Source organism: Balaenoptera ricei, chromosome 12 (assembly GCF_028023285.1).
Source record: "Balaenoptera ricei isolate mBalRic1 chromosome 12, mBalRic1.hap2, whole genome shotgun sequence".
NCBI lineage: Eukaryota > Metazoa > Chordata > Mammalia > Artiodactyla > Balaenopteridae > Balaenoptera > Balaenoptera ricei.
The window spans coordinates 16,418,483-16,443,591 of record NC_082650.1 but is presented as its reverse complement, the minus strand read 5'-3'; the positions used below and the strand labels follow the sequence as shown (position 1 = coordinate 16,443,591).

The window sequence follows — 25,109 nt, the reverse complement described above, 5'->3', positions numbered from 1 at the left end:
TAATCATAAATTTTCTCTGAGAATAAAAAGATTAAATTTTTGAATTAAAAAATCAACTTACTTAACTAAGCAGCCTAAAAGTCAGCTTTCCACACATAATTTAAAGATTTGAATTTTGCTTTTTTTTTATTATGATCCCAGCAAATGTTACACTAGAGAAAATGATTGGGGAAATACAAATAGATTCATTAAGAACACAGGCTGATTATTCATATCTACTACATTCAGAAGTATGCAAAACAATTTAGTTATATTGCAATGCTGTAACTCCTTTTCCTAACAAAGCATTATTTTATAAAACTGTAGTGTTGTATTGATTCAATTTTAATACAAAATACTTATATACATAATACAATATAAAAGTAAACTGTGGTATAGTGCCTTCACAAAGGGATCTATTAAGGCGCTTTACAAATACACCATTATGTTGACCCAAATTACTTTTTGTTTTAGATTAAAACAAACAGGCTATATGTTTCACTTTAAATACCAAAGGGATTTTTGTTTATTTTTGTTTATTAAAGAAAAATTTCTAAAGTACCTTAGGTAACAGCAGCAGCAATATCTAAAAATCCTCCCACTGTATCCTCTAATTTCAACATATTATTAAGTCAGAAGAAAACATTTCCACTCACAGTTTTGCACTTTGCAACAGCAGAAGGTAATAACTTTTTAAAAAAGTCAATCTCAAAGTGACTTCTTAGTCATACATTCTATAGTTTCTATTACAAATAAGGTAGAAAAGATACAGCAACAGGGCCTGCCTTAGGACGTCACTGGACAATACATAACTGTATCTACAATTACATAATTATAGAACACATTTCATAAATACCACTGATATGCATAAAAGGGGTGAGTATAAGAAAGACAGCAAGTTTTTTTTTTTAATGAGTGGGAAAATTATTTTAAAAAGAAAACATGAATGATCAATGTTTTCACTCCATTTCAATTGACAGCATATAGATTTTTGACATCGTTCTCATCTTTTTGGTCAGGAAGCACCAGATTCTATACTGGAAGATCTGGATATAGTTTGGGAATAAGACAGCTAATAAGTAGATCCAAACTGCTAAAAATGCAGATACTAAAGGCTTGTACACTGCTTCAGATAAACACAAAAAGCTTATCCTGTCAGAGGAAATTTAAAAGAATACAAAATCTGTAGTGTCTGTTACATTTGAGGAATAAGGGCAACACAGATTTTGGGGGGAGGGAAGGGGAGAAGACAGCACCTTAGTTTTCCTACAATGTAAATGTAACAAAGTTGGTTTTGTTCTGTATTGCACCATAGTCCAGAAATAAAACAACTAAATGGAAATTTCAATAAATCTGACTGAGAAAGCCTGAAGAACAAGGGGGATAACTTAAAAATTTGAGTACTGAGCTAGAAAGTTCTTGAACTAATTTGTGTTGCATAGAATTTTACAGGACTAATCAAACGTTCCATGAAGTTAAGACTGCCATCTTATACAGTGCATTTTCCTACAATCCTCTGAGTAGAAGTCCTTCAGAAATATTTCTTTATTAAGCTTGTAACAAGCCAAACATGTATTTCAGTGCCCTCAAAAGGGTGTGTTTAAAATGTCTTGGTGCTGTACCAGCAAGAGAGGCGGTCCTAAGGATATCTTATCACATGGTACAGACCTTTCACACCATAAATTATCAGTGTTTATACAAGATGTGCTAATCTGAGTACTAATTAGTAAACTTACAGCAAAGTTCCTAGTTTAATATATCAGTGTTCTTGCAAGACAGAGGTCCCTAACCAAGAGTTTGTGACAGGTTTCAACACATCCAAAATCCCTAAACTGCATGCAACATTTTATGCGTATGTGTTGATGTGCATTCTTCTGGGAAGAGAGCCCACAGCTTTCATCAGATTCTCGGAAGGACCAATGACTCCCAAAGACCTACCATTACATAGTGGGTAATGCACTGGTTTACAAGCTGAGAAGGCCAACTATAGAAAGGCCACCTATAGAAAGGAGGGAAGTCTGAGCTAGTAAATCTTTTTTGCTCTCCCCAATTCAACCAGAACAACTTTGCCTCTAATTTTACTTGCATACATGATTCCATTAACTTTTATTTGAAGAAAGCTATAAGTCTGAAAAATCACTAAAATTCTGCTTCTTCTCCACAAATATTGTTTTGATAAAACAATTCCCTATCAGTGGAGCTTCAGGAAATAAAATACAAATTTTACTAATGTGAGAATAGAGCCCTTTCCCCCTTCCTAAAAGTTAAGCTAAATGTATTTTGGTATGAAACCACAAGTTGCCCTTATACCTAAGTATTATATATAATAGTAATGCTGAAAAACATACTGTTTAACCTTAATAAGTTAGGAGGTTTTGAATTTTCTACTAAGACCACTATGTATTTTTTCCTAATTACTAATGGCCACCTTAATTAGGAGTTAAATAATAATTTTTTTCACCAATTAATCTCTGCCCATGGGTAAAATATTGCCAAATAGCCACGTTTTCTTTTGCCAGTAACAATCTGTGTATGCATCTCTGTTCTGAAAGAGGAAAACTATAACATTACTGATGACATAATCAAAACTGTCACTATATAGAAAAAGTACTTTTCTAGTAAGTACCCACAAATAATTTCTAATTAAAGTTTCATATGAAGCTGAAAATAATCTCTCTGCTTAGGATGTGGAACTTTTTTTAAAATTTCAAAGTAAAAATATGAAAGATCTTATTAGCTTTTAGTATTGAAAATTTTAATTTATGGCAGCTTTGTTCCCTTTAAAAACTGAAAGCAGCATTAAAAATACCAAAAGAAAAATGGTAGTGCTTTGCTTCTTTCAAAGCCAGTAATTTTCTGAGATATGTTAGAAAATTAAATATCCCACAGATGGGAAAAGAAGATAAACTGCACTGTTTTTCATTTGGCTGAGCATACTGTTTCAACCTTGTATTTCTTAGTTACAAAATGTGAATTATACAGATTATCATTAGCCCGGGAACACTCACCACCATGATGGCTTCATTTCTATAGCTTATTTTTTTCCAAAAACAAATCATGGGGGAAGAAAAAAAAAACACCTCCGTAAATGTGGGGTATATTTCATATTTGGTTAAAGCAAGATAAAACTAAAACTGTCTTTCAAAAAATTTTCAAAAATTCTTGTTTTTTTAAAAATTATTTAGCATATGTACAAATAGATATCAGGCTTCTCCTTTTAAACAAAGCACTATTTTTTATTTTAAGTACTTTAAGTACCAAGAACTGACTATAATATTCAGCTCATAATTTACTTTATAACAATTTTTTTTCTAAATTACTGATTAAAAAGGCTGGAATAAATTAACATTTCAAAAGGATTTCCCATAATTTAGGAACATAAAAAATTGTACACAGAGCACACATACATAGCTCTGTTACATTTGCATAATTTTACTCTCAGAGCTTCAAAAACCCCTGCGTTTTAGGCCTTTTTGCAAAGCCTCGTTACAATTATTTCCTAGTGTGTTAAACATACACTAGGTCACGATTTTTGATCTCTGAGCCTGTGTGCTGATCATCTTCATCTGACTGTTGCTCTGAGCCTTGTGAATTAATATATTCATATTCAATAGGCTTTGGATAATTATATGGGTAGCCATTGTCATCAAAAAACCTCCGAAAGGTAAATTCATAGAAAGCATGTTCAGGGTGCTTTCCATTTTTATACCATCCGTTCAGAGTGTCATTTACATTTTCTTCTTCATTATCATCACTCCGTAACTTATCAGGATCAACAGGATCAAAATTTGATGTATCTGTTGGGTGTGTGATTTTAGGAATGTATGAAGCAGACTGCTGTCTCAGGTCACTGGAAAAATCAATTGTTTTAAAAAACGGATGAGCTTTTATTTCATCAGCACCATTCTTGCCTAAGCGATCTTCTGGTCCTCTGCAGAGTTTAATAATAAGATCAGAGGCTTCAGGACTCAGTTTAGCTTGCGGTGGGATATGAAGAGATGTTTGCCAGTTGATAACCTTTAAGGAAGATTTTTAAAAATTAGAAGGAAAGAAATAAATAAGAAAAACAAAAATTTCCTCCAAGTTTCAAATGAAAAAATCTTACTGGACTATTAGTGTTTTTTAAAAATAAATTGCATGGTATTTCACCTTCCTTACCTTTTTATTTTACTTTATTTTTTTGGCCGTGCTGCACAGCTCGTGGGATCTTAGATTCCCCCATCAGGGATCGAACCCAGGCCCTTGGCAGTGGAAGTGTGAGTCCTAACCACTAGATCGCCAGGGAATTCCCTCACCTTCCTCACCTTTAATAATGAATCAGTGGGAAATAACCTTTCTTTCCATTCCCTCCTCTCCAGGCAACTTATACTCGTATTACATGACTCACTGTAAGTTTTAGCTCCCCTGTTAAGACCTTCAACCTATGGTAGAGATGACTTTCTACTGTGCCTCCCCAGTTCTATACATTTCCTTGTAGCATAATATCTCTAATACTTTGTGGTATCTATTTATGTTTGTGTCCTACTACAGAATAAAATTTCATAAGGCTATAGACCATGTTTTGTCTTTGCATTTCCCAGTGTTTGGCAAATTGCCTGGCACATAATTAATAGATATTCAATAAACACTTATTCTTGTTTTGAATACACTGGAATGAGGGAGGGACGGAGGAAGGAAGGGAGGGAGAGAAGGAAGGGGTAGGTCTCCATAAATATTTGTTAAATAAATGAATAAATGAACTTCATTCTTCCTTATTCATATATGAGCTTATCAGCGCTGTGTAGGGAAGAAAATTAAACTCCCTCTTCAATAACCAAAGTAAAAACTCAATGGACCCTTTTGGCTTCGGCGTGTGACTCGGCTCAGTCCAGTTCGAGATGCTGACAAACAGGGCTGGTGCTTGAAAGCTTTTTGAGGAGATCACATGTATTTGAACATGTTATGACTGATATATACAGAGTAGAGGTTTTTGCTTACTATCCCTTTCATGGTGGTAGCAGGGGAGAACTTCTGAAAAGGTGCCAAATATCTGCAAGAACATATATCTGCCCCATAGAGAATTTCTGTAGAATTCAATTCCACTGAAACTATTTAAAATCATTTTTCTGCCAAGCAGCCCCAGCCTAAAGCTCAACATAGTAACTAGACTAGCTATCCTAGCAATACAACTATCTTAAGACAACTTTGTCAGCTGCTTTAATTTACAAAGGTTAGTTCTAAATCCCATTCTTTTGACTATTCTAAACATTGTATGTTTCAAAGTATCCTTTTAAAAACTTGTTTTGGGCTTCCCTGGTGGCGCAGTGGTTGAGAATCCACCTGCCAATGCAGGGGACACGGGTTTGAGCCCTGGTCTGGGAAGATCCCACATGCCGCGGAGCAACTGGGCCCGTGAGCCACAACTACTGAGCATGCGCGTCTGGAGCCTGTGCTCCGCAACAAGAGAGGCCGCGACAGTGAGAGGCCCGCGCGCCGCAATGAAGAGTGGCCCCCGCTTGCCGCAACTAGAGAAAGCCCTTGCACAGAAATTAAGACCCAACACAGCCAAAAATAAATAAATAAATATATTAAAAAAAAGCAGCACTCCCACAGGGATTGCCTTTAAAAAAAAAAAAAAAACAAACTTGTTTTTTTGTGCTTACAATTTTTTCTATAATAGATTATTTTGATGATTAAATTTGACCCCTTTGACAGAAGATGGACCAGTGGATTCCTAAGGGTCAGGGAGGAGTTTGCACATAGGGTTTCGGGCGGGGGGCAGGTGTTGAAGAACTGTTCTACACTTTGATTATGGTGGTGATTGCATTTGTTAAATTTCGGAGTGAGTTTTACTGAATGTAAATTCAACGTGAATAAACATGACTTTAAAAACTTAAAAAAACAAAAAACAAAAACAAAAACAAAAACTCAGTGGATGGGCTCAACAGCAGAATGGAGATGTCAGAGGAAAGAATCAGTGAACTTAAAGAAAACTCGATAGAAATGATACAATCTGAACAACAGAGAGAAAAAGAGTTTGAAAATATGAGAACCTCAGTAACCTATGGGACTATACCAAAAGGTCTAACGTTGGTGTCAGAGTTCCAAAAGGAAAAAATATGTGGTACAGAAAAAATATTTGAAGAAATGATGGCTGAAAATTCTCCAAATCTGATAAAAGACAAACCTGTAAATTCAAGATGCTGTTTGATGTCAAGAGACACCAAACAGGATAAGCCCTAAGAAATCCATGCCCAGACAAATCATAATTACAACACTGAAAGCTAAAGAAAATTTCTTGTAAGTAGCCAGCGAAAAATGATGCATTACTTGAGGGAACAATGATTTGAATTACTGTAGATTTCTCATCAGAAAACTATGGAGGACAGAAGGAAGTGGATACATTTTAAAGTGCTGCAAGAACTGAAACCCAGACTTCTATTACCAAGTGATAATATCCTAAGGAAGGTGAAATAAAGACATTCTTAGATGAAGGAAAACTAAAATAATCTCCTGTAAGCAAACCTGCTCTAAAATATTTGCTAAATGAAGTTCTTCAGACAGAAGGGATTGATATAGAAAGAATTGTAAAACATCAGGAATGCAGGAAAGCAAGGAAAATGCTATCTGGGTAAATACAAATGACTATTCTCATCTTGAGTTCTTTAAAATAAGTTGATGGTTGAAAACAAAAACTGTAACATTGTCGGATGAGGCTTTTTTTTTTTTTTTGATGTGGACCATTTTTAAAGTCTTTATTGAATTTGTTACAATATTGCTTCTGTTTCATGTTCTGGTTTTTATTTTGGCCAGGAGGCATGTGGGATCTTAGCTGCCCATGCTTTGGAAGGTGAAGTCTTAACCACTGGACCACCAGCGAAGTCCTGGATGAGGTTTTAAATGTATGTAGATGTGATGTATAAAAAACTAAGACACAAAGGGTAGAGAATGAAGGGGCCTATATGGTAGTAAGGTTCTACACTGAACGTTTAGTGGTAAGATACTGATTCTAAGTAGACAATGAAAATTTAGTATGTATCTTGTAATCACTAGAGCAACCTCTAACAGAACTATATAAAGAGATAATAGTCAAAAACACAGTAGAGTGAGATCTCATGGAAAATGGCAAATAGGAAGCCTCAGTGGTCAGTGCCTCCACAAAAACAATCATTAAACTGAGGAAAAAAAAAATTCAACTCTCATCATAATCAACCATTTTGGTACTGTGGAATCTGACTAGACCCTAAGAGCAACGAGGGGAGTGCTTCACGACGGGAAAAGCTGCTAAAACTTGGTAAGATAGCAGTGAGCCTGAACCAACTACCATTCTCCATCCTCAGCCCCACTGTGGTTATGGAGAGGGCAGCCCATTTTCCTGGAACGGCTGTATGGTGCCAAGGTAGGCAGTAAGGACTTCGCCTTCCAAAAATTTGAGGTTGTGCATTTTGGTTGGTCTTGGTGATTCCCTGAGGGACCAGCCCAGAGGCCTGCCTTTCTTTTGACCCTCTCAGGAATACTTAAAGAGAGAGACATGCTTTTCTTTTCTGATACAGACATTTAAGGACACCTCTATCAAGTCACTGGATTAGGCTGTTTTTCTTTAAGTTTTGAGACTTCTTAAATAGTCTAGAGATAAGCCTGCTGTTGGGTATGTGACCTGCAAGTATTTTCTCCCAAACTGTAGCTTGTCTTTTCATGGTTTGACTATGTCTTTGGCAGACTGAAAGTTTTTAATTTTTGATGAAGTCCAAATTCTCAACCTTTTCTTTAATGAACCATGATTTTGATGTCATTTCTAAGAACTCTTCACCTAAGCCCAGGCCATAGAGATTTTCTCCTACATTTTCTGTTAAAAGTATAGCCTTTATATTTTATCTAGATCTATGACTTATTTTGAGGTAATCTTTGTGTAAGGTGTGAGGTTTATGTTGAGTCAGTATTTTTTGTATATGGCTGACCAATCTTTCCATCACCATTTGTTGAAATACTATCCTTTCTCCATTTGTACCTTTGTCAAAGAACAAATGGCCATATTTGTGTGGTCCTATTTCCCCATTCACTATCCTGTTCCATTATCTGTGTGTGTATCCTCTTGCCAATATCATACTGTCTGGACTACTGTAACTTCATAGTAAGTCTTAAAATCAAGTAGTTGTTTCCTCAAACTTTGTCCTTCTTTTAAAAAACTGTTTTTGTGGGACTTCCCTGGTGGCGCAGTAGTTAAGAATCCGCCTGCCAATGCAGGGGACACGGGAAGATCCCAAATGCCGCGGAGCAACTAAGCCCTGTGCGCCACAACTACTGAGCCTGCGCTCTAGAGCCCGTGAGCCACAGCTACTGAAGCCCGCGCGCCTAGAGCCTGTGCTCCGCAACAAGAGAAGCCACCACAATGAGAAGCCCACGCACCGCAACAAAGACCCAACACAGCCAAAAATAAATAAATAAATAATAAATTTATTTTAAAAAACCTGTTTTGTTATCAGTTTCTTTGTCTACCCATATGAATTTTAGAATTGGCTCACCTATACCTACAAAAATTCCTGCTGGGAATTTTTATTGGATTTTAGTGAAATCTGTAGATTAGTTTTGGGGGAACTGATAGCTTTACTATGTTGAGTCTTCCAATCCATCAACACGGTATGATTCTCCATTTATTAAGATCTTGGTTTTTTCCATCAGAGTCTGTAACTTTTAGCATTCAGATCTTGTTCATGTTCTATTAGATTTATACCTAATAGAATTATAGGTATAATATGACCCAATATTATACCTAAGTATTTCATTTTGGGGAAGCTACTGTAAATGGTATTGTTTTAAAATTTCAGTTTCCATTTGTTCATTGCTTGTCTATAGAAATACAATTGATTTTTACATAGTACCCTTATATCCTACAACCTTGCTAAACTCACTTATTAGTTCTTTGGAGTTTTTCACAGATTCCCTGGGATTTTCAGTATAGAAAATTATGTCATCTGTGAATAAAGCAAGTTTTTATTTTTTTCTAATCTTTATGCCTTTAATTTTTTTTGTTGCTGTCTTACGCTGGCTAAGACTTCCAGAACTTTGTTGAATAAGACTCATTAGAATAGACATCCTTGCCTTGTTCTTGAAATTAGGGAGAAAGCATCCAATTTTTTACACACACAGCACCCACACAAATATGTATTTATACATATGCATATACTTACATATATATATATATATATATATATTAAAATGAAGGAAAAATAAAGACACTTTCAAACAAATCTGACACAAACCTGAGAGAATGCATTACCAGTAGACCTGTAATAAAAGAAATTCTAAAAGAAGTTTTAAATATAATGTATTAAATGCAATGACAGAAGTTGTAACTTGAGGAGAGCATCATAGAAAAGATGATATCTTAAGACATTCTCAGAGAATGATTAAAATGACCAGGAGTGAACCAGAAAGGGGGGCAGGTTGTGAAACATGGGAGAGAAAGAAGGACATTCCAGACAGAGGGGATGGTATGAACAAAGGAACTGAGGACAAATTTGGACTTTAACCCACAGACAAGGCCACTAAAGAGTTTTTTAATGGGACAATTTATGGTCAAAATTGTGAGCAGCTTTTCATTTAAGTGCCAGGGAGATACAGACATTTGTTAGTAGTTTGGGGCTAGAATGTGCATGAAAGGAAACAAAGCCAGCAGCCAGTAGTAAGAGTAAACTGGAATACATCTTCAAAAGGTACTAAAAACTTCTATGAGAATGAAATATTGAATGTAGTGTATGAGTGAGGAAGGATATGAGTATGGTAACAGTGATATGATGGAGATAAGAGTTCACTCATGGAATTTTAGTGGGTTCCTGTATCCTTACAAGTTCTTTCTTTAATTCTAGATTAAGATGCTCAAAGTAAAGGACTGATAAAGGTGTATGGTATTGGGACTTCATAACAATTCTTTTGGTATAGATTCTATACCTTACCTTCACTTGTGTTTCAAATGGTGTTTGTGCCAAGAAAGGAGGTTGTCCCACCAACATTTCAAAAAGAATGACACCAACACTCCACCAGTCACATAACTGTGTATAGCCTAAAATAAGATACCAAAGTTATGGTTATTCACAAGCACTTTTTAAAAAGTGCTCAGAATTAATACAATCAAAATTAATATTAAATCACCAATTTATACTGTAAAGTTAATACTTTTATTATAAGCCTGAAACGAGCCATATTCTAATGTAAGTTTCAGCTGGTCTAAAGGCATACTGAGATTTATGAAACAAACGTTTTACCTGTTCGTAACAACACTTCAGGCGCAATATAATTGGGAGTCCCAACCAAAGAATGTGCAAGACATCGCTGGTGCTGGCGTGCAGCTCTCCGCTCTAGTGGCTTCAGTCTATCTCCACATCGACAGTTAGAGGGGTCACCCCATTCATTACTGAAATCCATGCTATCTTGCCGTGGATGGTCACCTGTATAGTAAAAAAATAAATAAACAAAAGCAACAAGAACAAGAGTAAACCTAGTCTGTTTAACCTTTTGACGTCACAGTTTAGAGTTAACAACGCTTCCCCTTGTTGACAAGCTGAGATGCAATGTATGGCAAATCATTGATGGTGTTTATTAATAATTAGAGCCTGCACTCTTGAAATATCAATAGGACAAGTTTTACACTAAGAAAGATAAGCCTAAGATGCAGTAATTTACTCAAGTGATGACAGTAAAAATCACTGAGTAGGTAGGATTGAGAATTTGGTACTCAGACTGCTCTGCAATACTATTCTGGACAAAGTTTCAAACAAATTAGATTTGTGTTTCATTCATTCAGCAAATGACAACGATAATAATAAAGACACTATTCTTCTCTCAGGCAGCTTCTCTGTAGGGGAGAAATACAACAAACAAATACATATATAACAAACAGTGATGCATTCCATACAGAGAATCAACATGGGGTGGTGATACGGCAAATTTCTAGGGTGGCTTGGGAAGACCAACTGAGGTGACATTTGTAAAAAAAATAAGAGGAACTCAAACATTTGAAAACCAGAGCAAGGCATCCTACACAATCACAACAGTACCAGAGAGAAGACCAGTGTGGTTAGTAAGGGGAATGGAGCAGGAGCCAGTGCACAAGGGTGTTGCAAGCAAAAGAAATGGTCTGCTTTTTCCTCGAAGTACAGTGGGAAGATACTGGAGAGTTTGAAGCAAGAGAATGAAAAGGTCTGATAAATGTTTAAAAAAGAAAACTTTAACTGCTGTATAGAGAACAGATTATAGGGAGAACAAGGGTGAAAAAGAGATCAGGTAAGAGGCTATTACAGTTAAGTTTGGACTGTAATATGTAATGGTAATAGGGCACATGGAGAAAAGTGAACAGATTGAAGGTATATTTAGATATATTTAGAGGTGGAGTAAGCAGAACTTACTGAGGGATTAGATGTGGAGGGTATGGAAAAAGAATCAAGGATGGGTGGTGGTAGTACAATTTACTAAAAGGGAGGGGGAACAAATATGGAGGGGGAGAAATTAAGAGTTGTTTATTGGCAATGTTAAGTTTGAAAGGTCTATTAGGAATCCTTGTGAAAGGGAGAGGCTGTTTCTGAAGAGAGAAATTTGCAAGTCATTGATGTAGAGCTAGTAATTAAAGCCATGACTGGATGAAATCATCTAGGAAAAAAAATATTTGAAATTAACCTGACTGTAATAATCATCTAGGATGTTTGATTAAAATACAATTTCTACCCTCAGTGGAGATTTTCAATCAGAAGACTGGAAGAGAGCCTAAGAATCGTATTTGTAAGATGAACCCCAAGTAATTCAGGTGAATCTGGGGAGACATTAAATTATGTTAAGCTGAATATTAAAGGAGGTTCAGGATCTACTCCTAGTAGTATCTCAGTTCTATCCATTTAATGTCAATCTACTTATGTTCACAAGAAGCACTGGAGGCCAGTTATACTCACCTCAGAGGACCGCTGTAAGCATTAGATCAGAAAATACGTAAAGCACCTAGTCATAGTAAGTATTCAACGAATGTTAGATTGACTTACACTTCCGTTAGTGCTTGGAGGGATCTTGGTGAGGCAGTGTGGTATAGAAGAAATAACATGGGCCCTGTAAGCAGACAAACCTGAGTTCAAAGCCTAGCCCTTACACTTACTTTCTGTGTGACCATGGGCAAGTTTCTTATTCTAACTTAGCCTCAGTTTCTTCACTCTGCCTCACAATGACGTTGTAAAGATTAAACAGAATCATGTACATAAAGTGTTTAAGGTTAAACAAGTTGTGTAACAGTCATACAACAGAAGCCTAAACAGTCGTGAGAATAAATGTTATATGCAGGAACACAGATGAACCTCAAACAAATAAAGGAAGTCAACACAGAAGACGACATATAGAATGATTACATGTAAATAAAGGTTCAAGAGTAGGCAAAATGAAATAATAAATTATTTAGGGATATATACATATGTGATAAGAGTGTAGAGAAAAGTAAAGAACTGATTATAGAGTCCTGAAATACTCCTATGGAAGAAAGAAAAGGAAGTGGTTGTTTAGGGTCTTCAAAAGTACTAATAATCTAGTTCTTAAGCTGAATGGTTGGGTATGGGGCTTCATTTAAAAATTATTTTCAAATTGTTATTTGTCTGACATATTTCAAATTAATAAAATGTAAAGAGATTAACTCAAAAATGTTAATGATATTTAGAAATAATTAATTCTAGCACACTCTTTCATTTTATAAATCTAAGTGTCTAAAGGATTCACCCACATTTATCCAGTGGAGTCAAGACCTGACCCAGGACTTCTGGCTCCCATCCAGGGATAATACCATCTTATATTTTATTGCATTATAAATCATATGAATATGTCCAAACAAATTTTATGATTTTACTCACCACTCTGATAGTACTTAGAATCATGCGTCCATCTGAAGCCAGTGCAGAGGCCGAAGTCAGTCAATTTAATATGACCATCACGATCAATCAAAATGTTATCAGGTTTAATATCTCTATGAATAAAACCCATTTTATGAACACTTTCGACCGCACAGGTAAGTTCTGCTATGTAGAATCGTGCCAGATTTTCTGGAAAGATGCCCATTCTAATTAATAGGCTCATCATATCACCCCCAGGAATATAGTCCATTACAAAGTATAAATTGTCCTTGTCTTGGAATGAATAATAAAGACGAACTACCCATTCGTTGTCAGCTTCGGCCAGGATATCTCTCTCAGCTTTAACATGAGCAACTTGATTTCGAAGCAGAACATCTTTCTTTCGAAGAGTTTTTGTTGCATACAAAGCCTTAGTATCTACTTTTCTTGCTAGGCAGACTTCACCAAATGCTCCTATTCCTAATGTCTTTATCTTCACAAACATAGACTTGTCCATTTTAGCCCTCTTAAGACGGATGTAATTAGACTCTTTTTGGCAAAGCATCTTTCTCATTTGATCTTGGGCATCTTGAGATAATCCAACCTAGGCAAATAAACTAAATATTAAATGAGGAATTATCTTCTATACTGAATATTAAGAAATCGCTTGGAAAAAATTCAGGCATATATTTAAAGGTTAAATGCATATTAATTTTTAATAAAGCATGTTAGAAATCTAGAATATACTTCAGAGAAAATTAATTATCAAAAGTGCAGCATAAGAAATAGTTAACAGGATACACAAGGTGAGTGTATATGCAGAGTCTGCTGTAGAGAGCAAGAAGAAGATGATATCAATGGTCAGCTTTCTACTCTTCTCTAATGCACTCAAAAAACATGTTCCCAGTGTGCAGTAGCCAAACATGTTAACATGCACCCTCATCTATCTCTCCATGCATATTCATCCCAAACTATGTAATCAGATTGCTTTCATTATATGCATCTCTTTGTGGAATGCCTATGCCTCAAATAGTCTTCTTCTCATTTTATCCTTCATGAAAAGAAATTCTTCCACTCCAGGTTCATTTATTCTAAAAAACTGATGTATTAAGAACAAAAGAATGTCTTTCCTAACCTAACCACTCATTAATAGTCAGTCTTTCCTTTTATCTTTCTCAGGGCATTAGAGTAAGGGTAGGACTCACAGCCACCACTAACGCAAAATGCAAAGGGTATGTCCTACCTTATTTAAAAGGGACAACTTTTTTGATTACAAGGTATCTTTTAGATATTTTGGAATGTTTCAAAGAATAGTCAGTGTGACTTATGAAGATACCAAAAAAACAGATAAAAACAAAAACCAACGTCTAAGTAGACATGGAATACCTGGATTCAGAAGGAATGAATAGTTCATTTTTGACTAGTTAATGAAGAATTAACTTAAGAATTTAAATAGAAAAGGAATTTGATTTGAAAAGTAGAGCATAATTCTAGAAATGCAAGACTAATTAAAATATAGCAACCTCATGCTTCTGTTAGGATGCGCGTTTGCATGCAAAATCTTTTAAGGGTGGCATGCCAGACTTAGTACAGAACTATTTCTCTAAAAATCTTACTTGCCTACACAGTAATGGAGGCTACAGAAGTCAGCAAAGCTTCCAACACCATAAAAGTTTAAATCAGCTATTAGTGAAAGTGAAGAGGAAAAAGGAAAAATAAACTAAGAAAATACATACAGACAGACTTTAGTAAGAAATCCTAAGAGCTAAATATAGATAAGTCATACAGGTTATCATGGTATTTCTCACCTCACAAAATTCAATTTATAGCAGGAGTAACTATACTGTGAAATCAGATTTAGAAAAATCATTTTAAAAGAATGGCTCTCTCAAGTTTCATAAGGAAGTTTAACACAAATTTAAGCCTCTTGGCTTTTAAGCACTAGATGTAAGATTAGGAGCCAAACCTTTTAACTGTAAACATAGGATAAAAATAATAATGAGAGTACCACCGTAATATCTAGTGAAGAGATCTACATGGAATCAACAACAGACGTTAATCTAAAGTGTTTAATTATTCTGATCTCCTTTTTAGTAGTTTGATTTAATAATTTCAACATATTTTTCTAGTACATTATAAAAATAAAATTAGAAGGGGAAATATCTGAAAGGAGATGTGTCTGACACTTTCTAATAAGACCAATCTGATGAATAAGCCCCCAAGCCCAAAAACTACTGTAAATAAAAATGTTTCATAAGTTTATCAAGAGATGGGACCCAGATATTTCTAGCTTATTTTAAAATGTAAGATAATGTGTAAACTCTAGGAAAAAACCCTTGCTCCAATTTCCATTAAAGGGATTATGCATACCTAAACTACACACTGTAAACTGTGTTTTTCTTAATTTATTACAACTTTATTATAAAAAATTCTGAGTAAATCATGAAATGCTAAAATAAAATGGTATAATCAAAAATACTTAATGTTTACTGACTTTTAAATAATTGATAATATATTTAGGATAAAAAGAAAGAAAAATACTGGACCACAGTATTTTAAAATAAACAACAAGCAAATACATAATCAAGTATAAAAATGGACATTTTAAAAGGTTTTATACTCAGCTGTAAAAAAGAACGAAATAATGCCATTTGCAGCAACATGGATAGACCTAGAGATTGTCACACTGAGTGAAGTAAGTCAGACAGAGAAAGACAAATATCATATGATATTGCTTATATGTGGAATCTAAAAAAAAATGGTACAAATGGACTTATTTACAAAACAGAAATAGAGTCACAGATGTAGAAAACAAACTGATGGTTACCAGGGGGGTAAGGAGGGGGGAGGGATAAATTAGGAGATTGGGATTGACATATACACACTACTATATATTAAATAGGTAACTAATAAGGACCTACTGTATAGCACAGAACTCTACTCAATATTCTGTAATGGCCTATATGGGAAAAGAATCTAAAAAAGAGTGGATATATGTATATGTATAACTGACTCACTTTGCTGTACACCTGAAACTAACACAACATTGTAAATCAACTATACTCCAATAAAAATAAAAAATTTTTAAAAAGAGGTTTTACCCGCATCATTTCGTTCTCTAATTGTTTTTTACGATGTAGACGCTGCTGATGAGATTTGAGTACATTTTCTACATGTTGCTCCATAAAGAATTTAAATGCCTGAGGAGAATAACTTTGGATACGAGATTCCCTTCGCTCTTCATCTTTCTTGTTTTTCCTAACGGTGATAGGTGAAGTGGTAATCTGTTTCTTTTCTTTATCTCCATTATCAACATTTTCATAACTTTTCTCACTCTCATCTTCCTTGGGCAAGCTCGGCTGTTCCTCTTTGCTAGATTTATTGATTGATTCATATGGAGGAACAGATGGGTTTTGGTGTAGCAGATGTTTGGGATAAGGTGGTGGTGGACCTTGATAGTTTGGAGCTTCAGCAACAGGCAGCATAACGGTCATATTTGAAGTGGTACCCTCAGAAAAAGGACCAGGTTGAACAGTTTGAATTGGCTGTGGTATCCAAGAAGGGTGTGTAGGTGCTAAAGCAGTCTGCAGCTCTGGTTTCAATACACGTATACTTTTCACAGGCTGTTGAATGGGAGCTGGTGTAATAGCAGTGACTGTTGTAGCCGAAGGCTGAGAATTAGCAGAATGACTTGTTCTATTTCCTAATGGGTTATTAAAAGAATTTGACCTCACTGGTATGTTAGGTTGCCATGTAGGGATTTCATGTCCACTGCTCGGGGATGACTGGGCAGGAGCAGAAGATGACTGAGGCCAAGTTGTTTGCAGTCCAGGTACATTAATGTTATAAAGTTCCATGTTATGACTATTTCTGTTTGGCACCATCATAGATTGAGGAATATTCCCATTTGTGTATGATGAAGGAGCAGCAGGTCCTCCTGTTTGTAAAGCAGAAGGGCTTTGTCCGTTAGCTGGGGTCAGAGGATATGGAGGGGGTGGCTGCCGATTCACAGCGCCAGCAGGGACAACATTTTGGTGTATCATAAAATCAGTCTGGCCACTACCATTCTGAATTCCAGGTCTCCCTGGTGGAAAGTTAAATTTGTTAGCACTCTGCATGATGATTGGTTGCCTGCCAACAGGAACAGAATTAATGCCTCTCTGTCCCTGATTAGGAGGATTCATTGGGGACGTGTTAAGAGGTGGTGGAGGATAGCCCTCCTGCCAGGCTCCAGGTGGAACAGGAGAGATGCGGGAGATTACGTATTCCATGTTCCCAGAATAGCGCTTTGTTTGAGAGTTTGGTTCCCATGATGGGGGAGGTGGAGTTGTACCTCTTGGCGGGGGAGTCTGGCCTCTTGGAGGTGGTGGAGGAGTGACACTCCTGACTTGAGGAGGTGGGGGGGGGTTCACTCTCTGTCCGTTGCTAGGGTGAGCTTGAGTAAATGCTGTTATACCAGATCCTGACAAAGGTCTTCCTACATCTGTCTGTGAGTTGGGACTTTCAGAACGATAGGCCACACTTTCTCCTAGTGGTGGGCCATGTCTCTGAGGAACTAAGGATTCTTTAGAACCTTTCCAGCTTTGTTTGCGGTTAACTGATTGTTGCACACTCCCTATGGGAATAAAACAAAAACAAACAAAAAAAAACATGTTTTTTTAACCTCTTACTTTCGAAAAATTTAGCTTGGAATTCTAACACTACTAAACGATAATTCTCTTTCAAGAATCACAAAAATCAAATTTGAGTATGTGCTTTTATTTTACCTTTTAAAATTTTATTTATTTTTGACTAGGTAACACATTCTCATAGCTCAAAATTCAAGTGGTACAAAAGGACACCCACCCCGTCCCTTAGGCAACCAATGTCACTGAAGGTAACCAATGTCATCAGTAAGATACTTTAGGAATACACAGGTAAATAGTACTAGAAAAGGGAAAGGGAACCCTCCTACACTGTTGGTGGGAATGTAAATTGGTGCAGCCACTGTGGAGAACAGTATGGAGGTTCATCAAAAAAACTAAAAATAGAGTTGCCATATGATCCAGCAATCCCACTCCTGGGCATATATCTAGACAAAACTATAATTTGAAAAGATACATGCATCCCTATGTTCACAGCAGCACTATTTACAATAGCCAAGACATGGAAACAACCTAAATGTCCACTGACAGATGAATGGATAAAGAAAATGTGGTATATATATATATATATATATATATATATATGTATTACACACACACACACACACACACAAATAGAATATTACTCAGCCATAAAGAAGAATGAAATAATGCCATCTGTGGCTACATGGATGCGACCACAGATTATCATACTAAGTGAAGTAAGTCAGAAAAAGAAAGATAAATACCATATGATATCACTTATATGTGGAACCTAAAATATGACACAAATGAACTTACCTAAAAAACAGAAACAGACTCAGACATAAAGGACAGATCTGTGGTTGCCAAGGGTGGGTGGGCGGGGGGAGGCGGGGAAGGCTTGGATTGGGAGGTTGGGATGAGCAGACGCAAACTATTATATACAGAATGGATAAAAAACAAGGTCCTACTGTAGAGCACAGGGAACTTATATTCAATATCCTGTAATAAACCATAATGGAAAAGAATATGTATATGCATAACTGTATCACTTTGTTGTACATCAGAAACTAACACTGTAAATCAACTACACTTAAATTAAAAAAAAAAGTATACCTCCTATATATGCTATTGTGCCTGGGTCTTTTCATTAAAAAAATTGAAGATTCTGTAGTAGTACATAAAGTGTTTCTTTACCTTTAAAAAATGTTATTACAGTTTTTCACTGTATGGATGTACCCAAATTTACTTAATCAGTTTCCCTACTGATGGCTGATAAGGTTGTTTCCAGTCTTTTGTTTTACCCCTCCCCCACAAAAAGCAATGAAGAATTTTGTACAGATACCATTTCATATATATGTTAAGTAGACAAATTATTAGAAATGGCATTATTGAGCCAAAGGATGTGTCCATTTGTAATTTTGATAGATATAACACTAATTTTAAATACATTTCAGTATGGCTTTTAAAACAAGAAAAGGCAGTAGGGGATAACTAGCTGAACACTAAATAAGGTAGAGATTTTACAAAGTCTCTATTTAATGGAATTTCCAAATAAATTAAACAGGCAAGAAAACATATGATACCAAAAAAAATGAAGTATTTAAAATAGTCTGGTCACTAAGAAAAGTATAATACATTTAAAAAATATATATAAAATACATTCGTATAAGATACGATACATATAAATAATACATTCCAGAAGGATTAAACATTTAAATGTTAAAGATGAAACCACACAAGTACTAGGAGAAAACCAGTGAACATTCGATAATATTGGGATACCTCTTTATACCTCCTGGGAAGGTCTTCCCAAGTATGACAAAGGTAGAGAACATACAGTAATAGACTGATAGATTTAAATACATAAAACACTTAGCACCATTCAAAACAAAACAAGAAGCACCCACAAATTTGAAAGTTCAACATCATCCTGGGAGAAAACACATTTAATAACACATGAAAAAAACCTGGTAAATATTCAGAATGTACAGTTTAACATTCTATTTCATCTAGGCTGGGCAGCATCTTGGGTCTATGACTTCAGGGAAAGTCATCACTCTGGGCAAGCTAGACAAGTCCTCTGACCACAGGCTCAGTCTCACCTTCCTCGGATAGTCAGCTGAGGCCAAATGCACCAAGTCACTCTCCCAGCTTTTACCAGTTAAGACGAAATCTCTGCAACCCTCAAGTATACTGCCATCCCTACTGCTCTGCACCTCCCATAAAGTTCTCTGTGTTCTTCCACTTCCTAAACCCTCCCACTGTTGCCCTCTAGACATGCTCTGTTCTATAACTAGCAAATGCTTCTCGATCACTAACCTCTGCTCCAAGCTTTCCCCCCACGTCCTTAAAGCTGGTTATCGTCTGCTGACATTACTTTCCTTTCAGTCCTTTGCAATCAAGGTTTTCTTTAAAAATAAACTGGGCTAAAAGGTGGAACTCCACTTCTTTGCTCTCCATTTGTGTTTCTAGATCATTGTTATTTCTGCAAACTGTTTTTAAAAAGCCAGTTCTTTGGAAGCTCATGCTATCTGTGGGAGGCCACATTCATTCCTCTAATGGTCACCCAATGAACACCTACTTGCTCTCCCTCATTCACCCATAACTTTGGCATTCTACCCTAAGCCCTGACAACATTCTATAACTTCAACATCCACATGGACGAACCATCCATCACCCTGGTTCCGGGTTCAATCCCTGGTCAGGGAACTAGGATCCCACAAGCCGCGCGGTGTGGCAAAAAAAAAAAAGAAGCGAAAACTGGATAAGAATTTTGAAGTACCAAGTTAGAATCCTGAACAAGTTCTGCAAAATAATGGGACATCCTCACTTGGATAACCCAATGAACCTAATTACACCTTATGTCTAAAACCAGACTTATGATCTTTCTCCACCAAATCCTGTCCTCCCTTAGCGTTCCCTTTCATAATGTGAGGTATCACCATCCATTTTTATACACCAAAAGCCTAAGAGTCATCCCACTCCATTATCACCCACCATATGCAATCTATTGCCATGTCCTTGTCAATTTTACTCCTCCTATCTCTTTCTTATTTCATTCAATTTTCTCCACCACCATCTCCCTAGTCCAAATTACCTTCATTTCCTGTGAATTGTATTTCTTATCAAGTCTATCCAGACACCCTCCTTTGCTCTCTCTAATCCGTTCTCATCCATTGCAGCTATCTTTCTGAAACACAAAGTTAATCAAGTCATTACCCTGCTTGAAATGTTTCCATAACTTCCTCCTGCTCTTAGGATAAAATCAATAGACAGTCCTGCATAGTCAGGCCCCTATGCACTTCTCCATTCATATCTTATACTCTTGTTTTCAGCGTTCTAGCCACTTTCATTTCTTCGAATGTGACATCAAAACCTGCCAAACAAGCCATGCATAGGAACACGCTTCCTCATGAAACCCATCCCCATTAACCCTTGTCTTTCTTCAGATATCAGCTCTAGTATCAGTTTCACAGGAAGGTTTTCTCTGATCTCCTTGATCAGGTCAAAAATCCCTCTATTATATAAGTCCATAGTACCACATAACTGTCCCCTCTTCATTCACACTTACATAGTTGTAATTCTACATGTATTTGTGTATTTGAGCTCCCTTACTAGAATCTCAACTCCACAAAAGGGCAAGAACTTTATATCCAATGCCAAGCAAAGGGCCTGAAATAGTGGTTGATCAAGAAAAATTTGCTGAATGAAAGAATGAAAAAATTAGGCCTCTTACAAATCAATTGAAAAAGACATATACAAGATTAAGAACGAATTAAAATGTCAATTTAAAAATAATCAATAAACAAATGTTTAAGCTCACCAGTGATCAAAGAAATGTGAATGTAAAATTATAGTATTTTCACAACCATTAAATATACAAAAAGGATAATACCTAGGATTTACAAATATAGGCATTCTCATATTAAACTGATTGGGACAAAATAAGTTGGTAACACCTTTCTGGTCAGCAATACAGGCATACCTCGGATGGAGATGGTTGTGGATTGGGTTCCAGACCAGTGCAGTAAGGTGAATACTGCAATAAGGTAAGTCATGTGAATTTTTTGGTTTCTCAGTGCAGATAAAAGTTATGTTTACGTTTTATATATATATGTATATATGCACATATATATACTATAGTCTAATAAGTGGGCAATAGCATTATATCTAAAAAACAATGTACATACCTTATTAAAAAATACTTTATTGCTAAAACAATGCTAACCATCATTTGAGCCTTCAGCAAGTCATAATCTTTACTGGTGGAGGGTTTGAAATATTTTGATAATTATCAAAATATGACACAGAGACATGAAGTGAGCAAATGCTGTTTGAAAAATGGCACCGACAGACTTGCTTGATGCAGGATTGCCACAAACCTTCAATTTGTAAGAACTGAAATATCTGCGAAGTGCAATAAAGTGAAGCACAATAATATGAGGTATGCCTATGAGAAAAACTTTTTGCAAGTCTTTGAAAATTTACTTTTACCAAATCATCAGGAATGTACAAAGATTTAGGTACAAGGGAATTTACTGCAGTGCTGTCTATAATGGCAAAAAAAAAAAAAAGAAAAAAAAAGGAAACAAGGCAAATGTCAAAAAATGAGACTGGTTAAATAACATATGTGATAAGTCTACCTTACTGTAGCTAAGTATTCTGTAGGCCATTTAATAACAAGGAAAGTTATACATGGTATACTAAGTGAATAAAGTAGGTTTTAGTATGACCCCATTTTTTGCTTAATCAATAAGAATCTAAATACGCACATATAAACCCACTCCAGTTTTTGACTGAGAAACAAAACATACCAAAATCTTGTGGATATTAATAGCGGTGTTTTCTTTTCGCTTATTTACTTTCTAAATATTCTATGATGAACATGTTTTACAATTAGATTATATACATAAAAAAGGAATAGTCTGAATTATATTTATGGTTAAAAAGAAAAATATTTCAGTTGCATTATAAGCAATCAAGCAGTTCTCAACCTAGACTGCTGTTTATCAGAATTACCTATGGAACTTTAGGGCCCCATCTGCAAATTCATTTTGGTGTAACACTATAATGTTATTTTTCTAGCTTGAGGCTTTCACTTACCGTGATGCTTTTAACAATTTCTAAGACAAAACATTTTATATACTTAAATATTTTTAAAATATTTAAATAAAATAAGAGACTAGAAAAAATTTGATTAATCACCTGGCTTTAAGTTGGCATTAATAGGTCTGGCAGCTGCTGCAGCCATCTGTTCCCGTCGAGGATCTTGGTAACTCATTTTACTAATGAATTCAATTGCAGCTTCTATACTTCTGTTATTAGTTTTCTGAAGAGCTTGTATAACCATATCCTGGTATGAAGTTTTAAAAACAGAAATAAAATTTAAATCTTATAATTAGTAAGAAGGGAACAACACTATAACTTCCATTGGAGAAATTCATAATTTTGAAGAACAAGGCCCCAAGCCAAAATATTAATGTCCTGTTTGTAAAACTACTTTGGGGGGAGGGGCAAAATAAGGGTAGGGGATTAAGAGGTACAAACTACTATGTATAAAATAAATAAGCTACAAGGATATACTGTACAGCACAGTAAAACAATAAAAATCCATATAATCTCAAATTACTAAAGAAAACAAACCCTCAAATCCTTCAAATGTTTCTTTAATATTTTCACCTTTATGTAATGTATTACTGTTTTCTTCTAGGGTTTTTTCCCAGATACAATCGTAACAACATGCTTCTGAATTTCTCATTCTTAATTTCATTCTTATATAAACAAACAGAGACTATCAGATTGTTAAAAAGGTATCAATCAACATACTGAAAACCACTCTTTCGTACTGTTAAAGTATTTTATTAAGCATCTTTATCATTGTGTTTACTAGTAAAAGAGCTATGTAGTTCTGGTTCCTACCTTCTTAGAGTTTACATTTTCAGAGAATTTTATTTATGAGGACACAAATATAGGACAAATGGTAGAGGAAAAACACTCAGACTTTATATGATTATTTGATGACGACTTTAGGAGGCTACATGGTATGATAGAAAAAACACGGAGTTTGGAATCGAATGGAACCAAAGAGGTTGAGTTCCGGCAGCCCTGCATTACTATGCTTTGTCTGTCATGCTTAGAAGCAAAAATACACTCCAGTGATTGGAGATTTATGTGCCCCACTTTAGAACTGTGTGAACTCTGGTAACTTATTTAACATTTCAGAGCTCAGTTTCTTCATCTGTAATACACTCAGAGTTGATGTGAGGATTAAACAAGGAAACATGTAAAAGCACGGTGCCTGGAGCTCAGATACGGGTTGTCCTCCTGCTCTGTTCCGTGTCCTTTATTTTATATGTAAACATAAATTATACACTAACATGCAAAAAGTATACTGACACACATTTTTCAAGAGGGAGGCAGCTTCTTACTTGCCCTAGAGGATTTAGTATTTCAAACAATATTTTTAAATGAGAAATGGCTTAATAAGACTAATGGGTGACCAGGCTATTGATAGATGATCCTCTTACTCAAAATGACTGGAGATGACTGAGGCCAAGCAAAATAAGGCTACGGCAGAGACTTGTTGCCTACTCAAGACCTAGTCTCCTTTTTTTAGAAAAAGTTACTAGGATTTTTTTGAAAGAAGTTTTCCTTATAGCTACAGCGGCCACATGAAAATTCTGACCAATGAGACAAAAACCAAGGATTTCTGGAAGAATGTTGCTATCCCTGATTTGGGTGCTGGTCCCTCCTGTACCCTGTTTCCTAGACAATAGATATGACACCTGTCCTAGAGCATGTTGCCATCAAGAAGGAAAATTCAAGAGATTCGTTAAGAGTTGTAGTTTGATATTTTTAAGAGACTGAACCGATGCTAGCTATATAAACTGAGTCACTATTTTGTTTAAAGCATGATTATTTGGATTTTCATTAAAAGCAACCAAACTCAATCCTTAACTGATAAAAAGGTACAGTGTGGTCACATTTTATGCCAATCAGACTTTGCAAATTTGTAGTGAGATACAAAGGATTAGTAAGTCTCACTTTATGTGCAAATTTAAAATAATACAAATCATCCAAATTACAATTCACCAGGGAGCGCTTAACTTTAAAAGCGGTTAAAGCAAGTGAACTGTACCGCACTTACGCTACTACCACGCGGCAGTGTTATCTCAGCTGGGAAGAAACTGACACCCACCGTTCCTTTTCAACACTGTAGGAACCATATCGTTAAATGCACTAGAAGTTCAGCCTGTGATTTTGGTGGTGATTATGCTGGCTTTTATTTTTTAATTTTATTGCTATATGTTAAAATATTTTTTACACCGGTAACAATATCAACCAAGTGTTCCTTAAGTGGGGGTCTTAGCGCCAGTGTGAAAAAGAGCACCCTTAAATCAGTGACTTTGGAATAGAAGTCTTATGTGCTAAGAAAACATTATGTCCACATTACCATGCTTTTGTTCTTCATGCTTAGAAACAAAAATACACTCCAGTGATTATAGCTTTATGTGCCCCAAGAATGCATCAATCCTTAATTTTTAACATTTAGTCCTACGAGGAAATTAATCTTGAAATATTTAAGGTTTTAATTTTATAGAGTACCAGAAACATTCTCAAAAAATTGCAACTGCTGTGAACTTGGCATACTTAAAGGAATAGATTAGAGTTTATGAAATGATAAAAAATA

The 25,109-nt window shown here is 35.6% G+C and overlaps 1 protein-coding gene across 2 annotated transcripts in view; it reads right to left on the bottom strand.

Annotated features, from left to right (window-relative positions):
* Window positions 1–306: 306 nt before the first annotated feature.
* LATS1 (large tumor suppressor kinase 1) overlaps window positions 307–25,109 on the bottom strand; it is a 41,319-nt gene continuing 16,516 nt past the window's right edge. Inside the window, exons 3-8 of one of the 2 annotated variants that reach the window (XM_059941002.1) lie at window positions 22,625–22,772; window positions 15,914–17,427; window positions 12,834–13,416; window positions 10,221–10,403; window positions 9,912–10,018; window positions 307–3,996 (exon numbers count right to left, since the gene is read on the bottom strand). In XM_059941002.1, the coding sequence (XP_059796985.1) occupies window positions 3,487–3,996; window positions 9,912–10,018; window positions 10,221–10,403; window positions 12,834–13,416; window positions 15,914–17,427; window positions 22,625–22,772 (3,045 nt within the window). In that variant the 3' untranslated portion in view covers window positions 307–3,486. Of the gene's footprint in view, window positions 3,997–9,911; window positions 10,019–10,220; window positions 10,404–12,833; window positions 13,417–14,432; window positions 14,496–15,913; window positions 17,428–22,624; window positions 22,773–25,109 lie in introns of those variants that run through there. The other variant, XR_009506132.1, reaches the window with a different exon arrangement.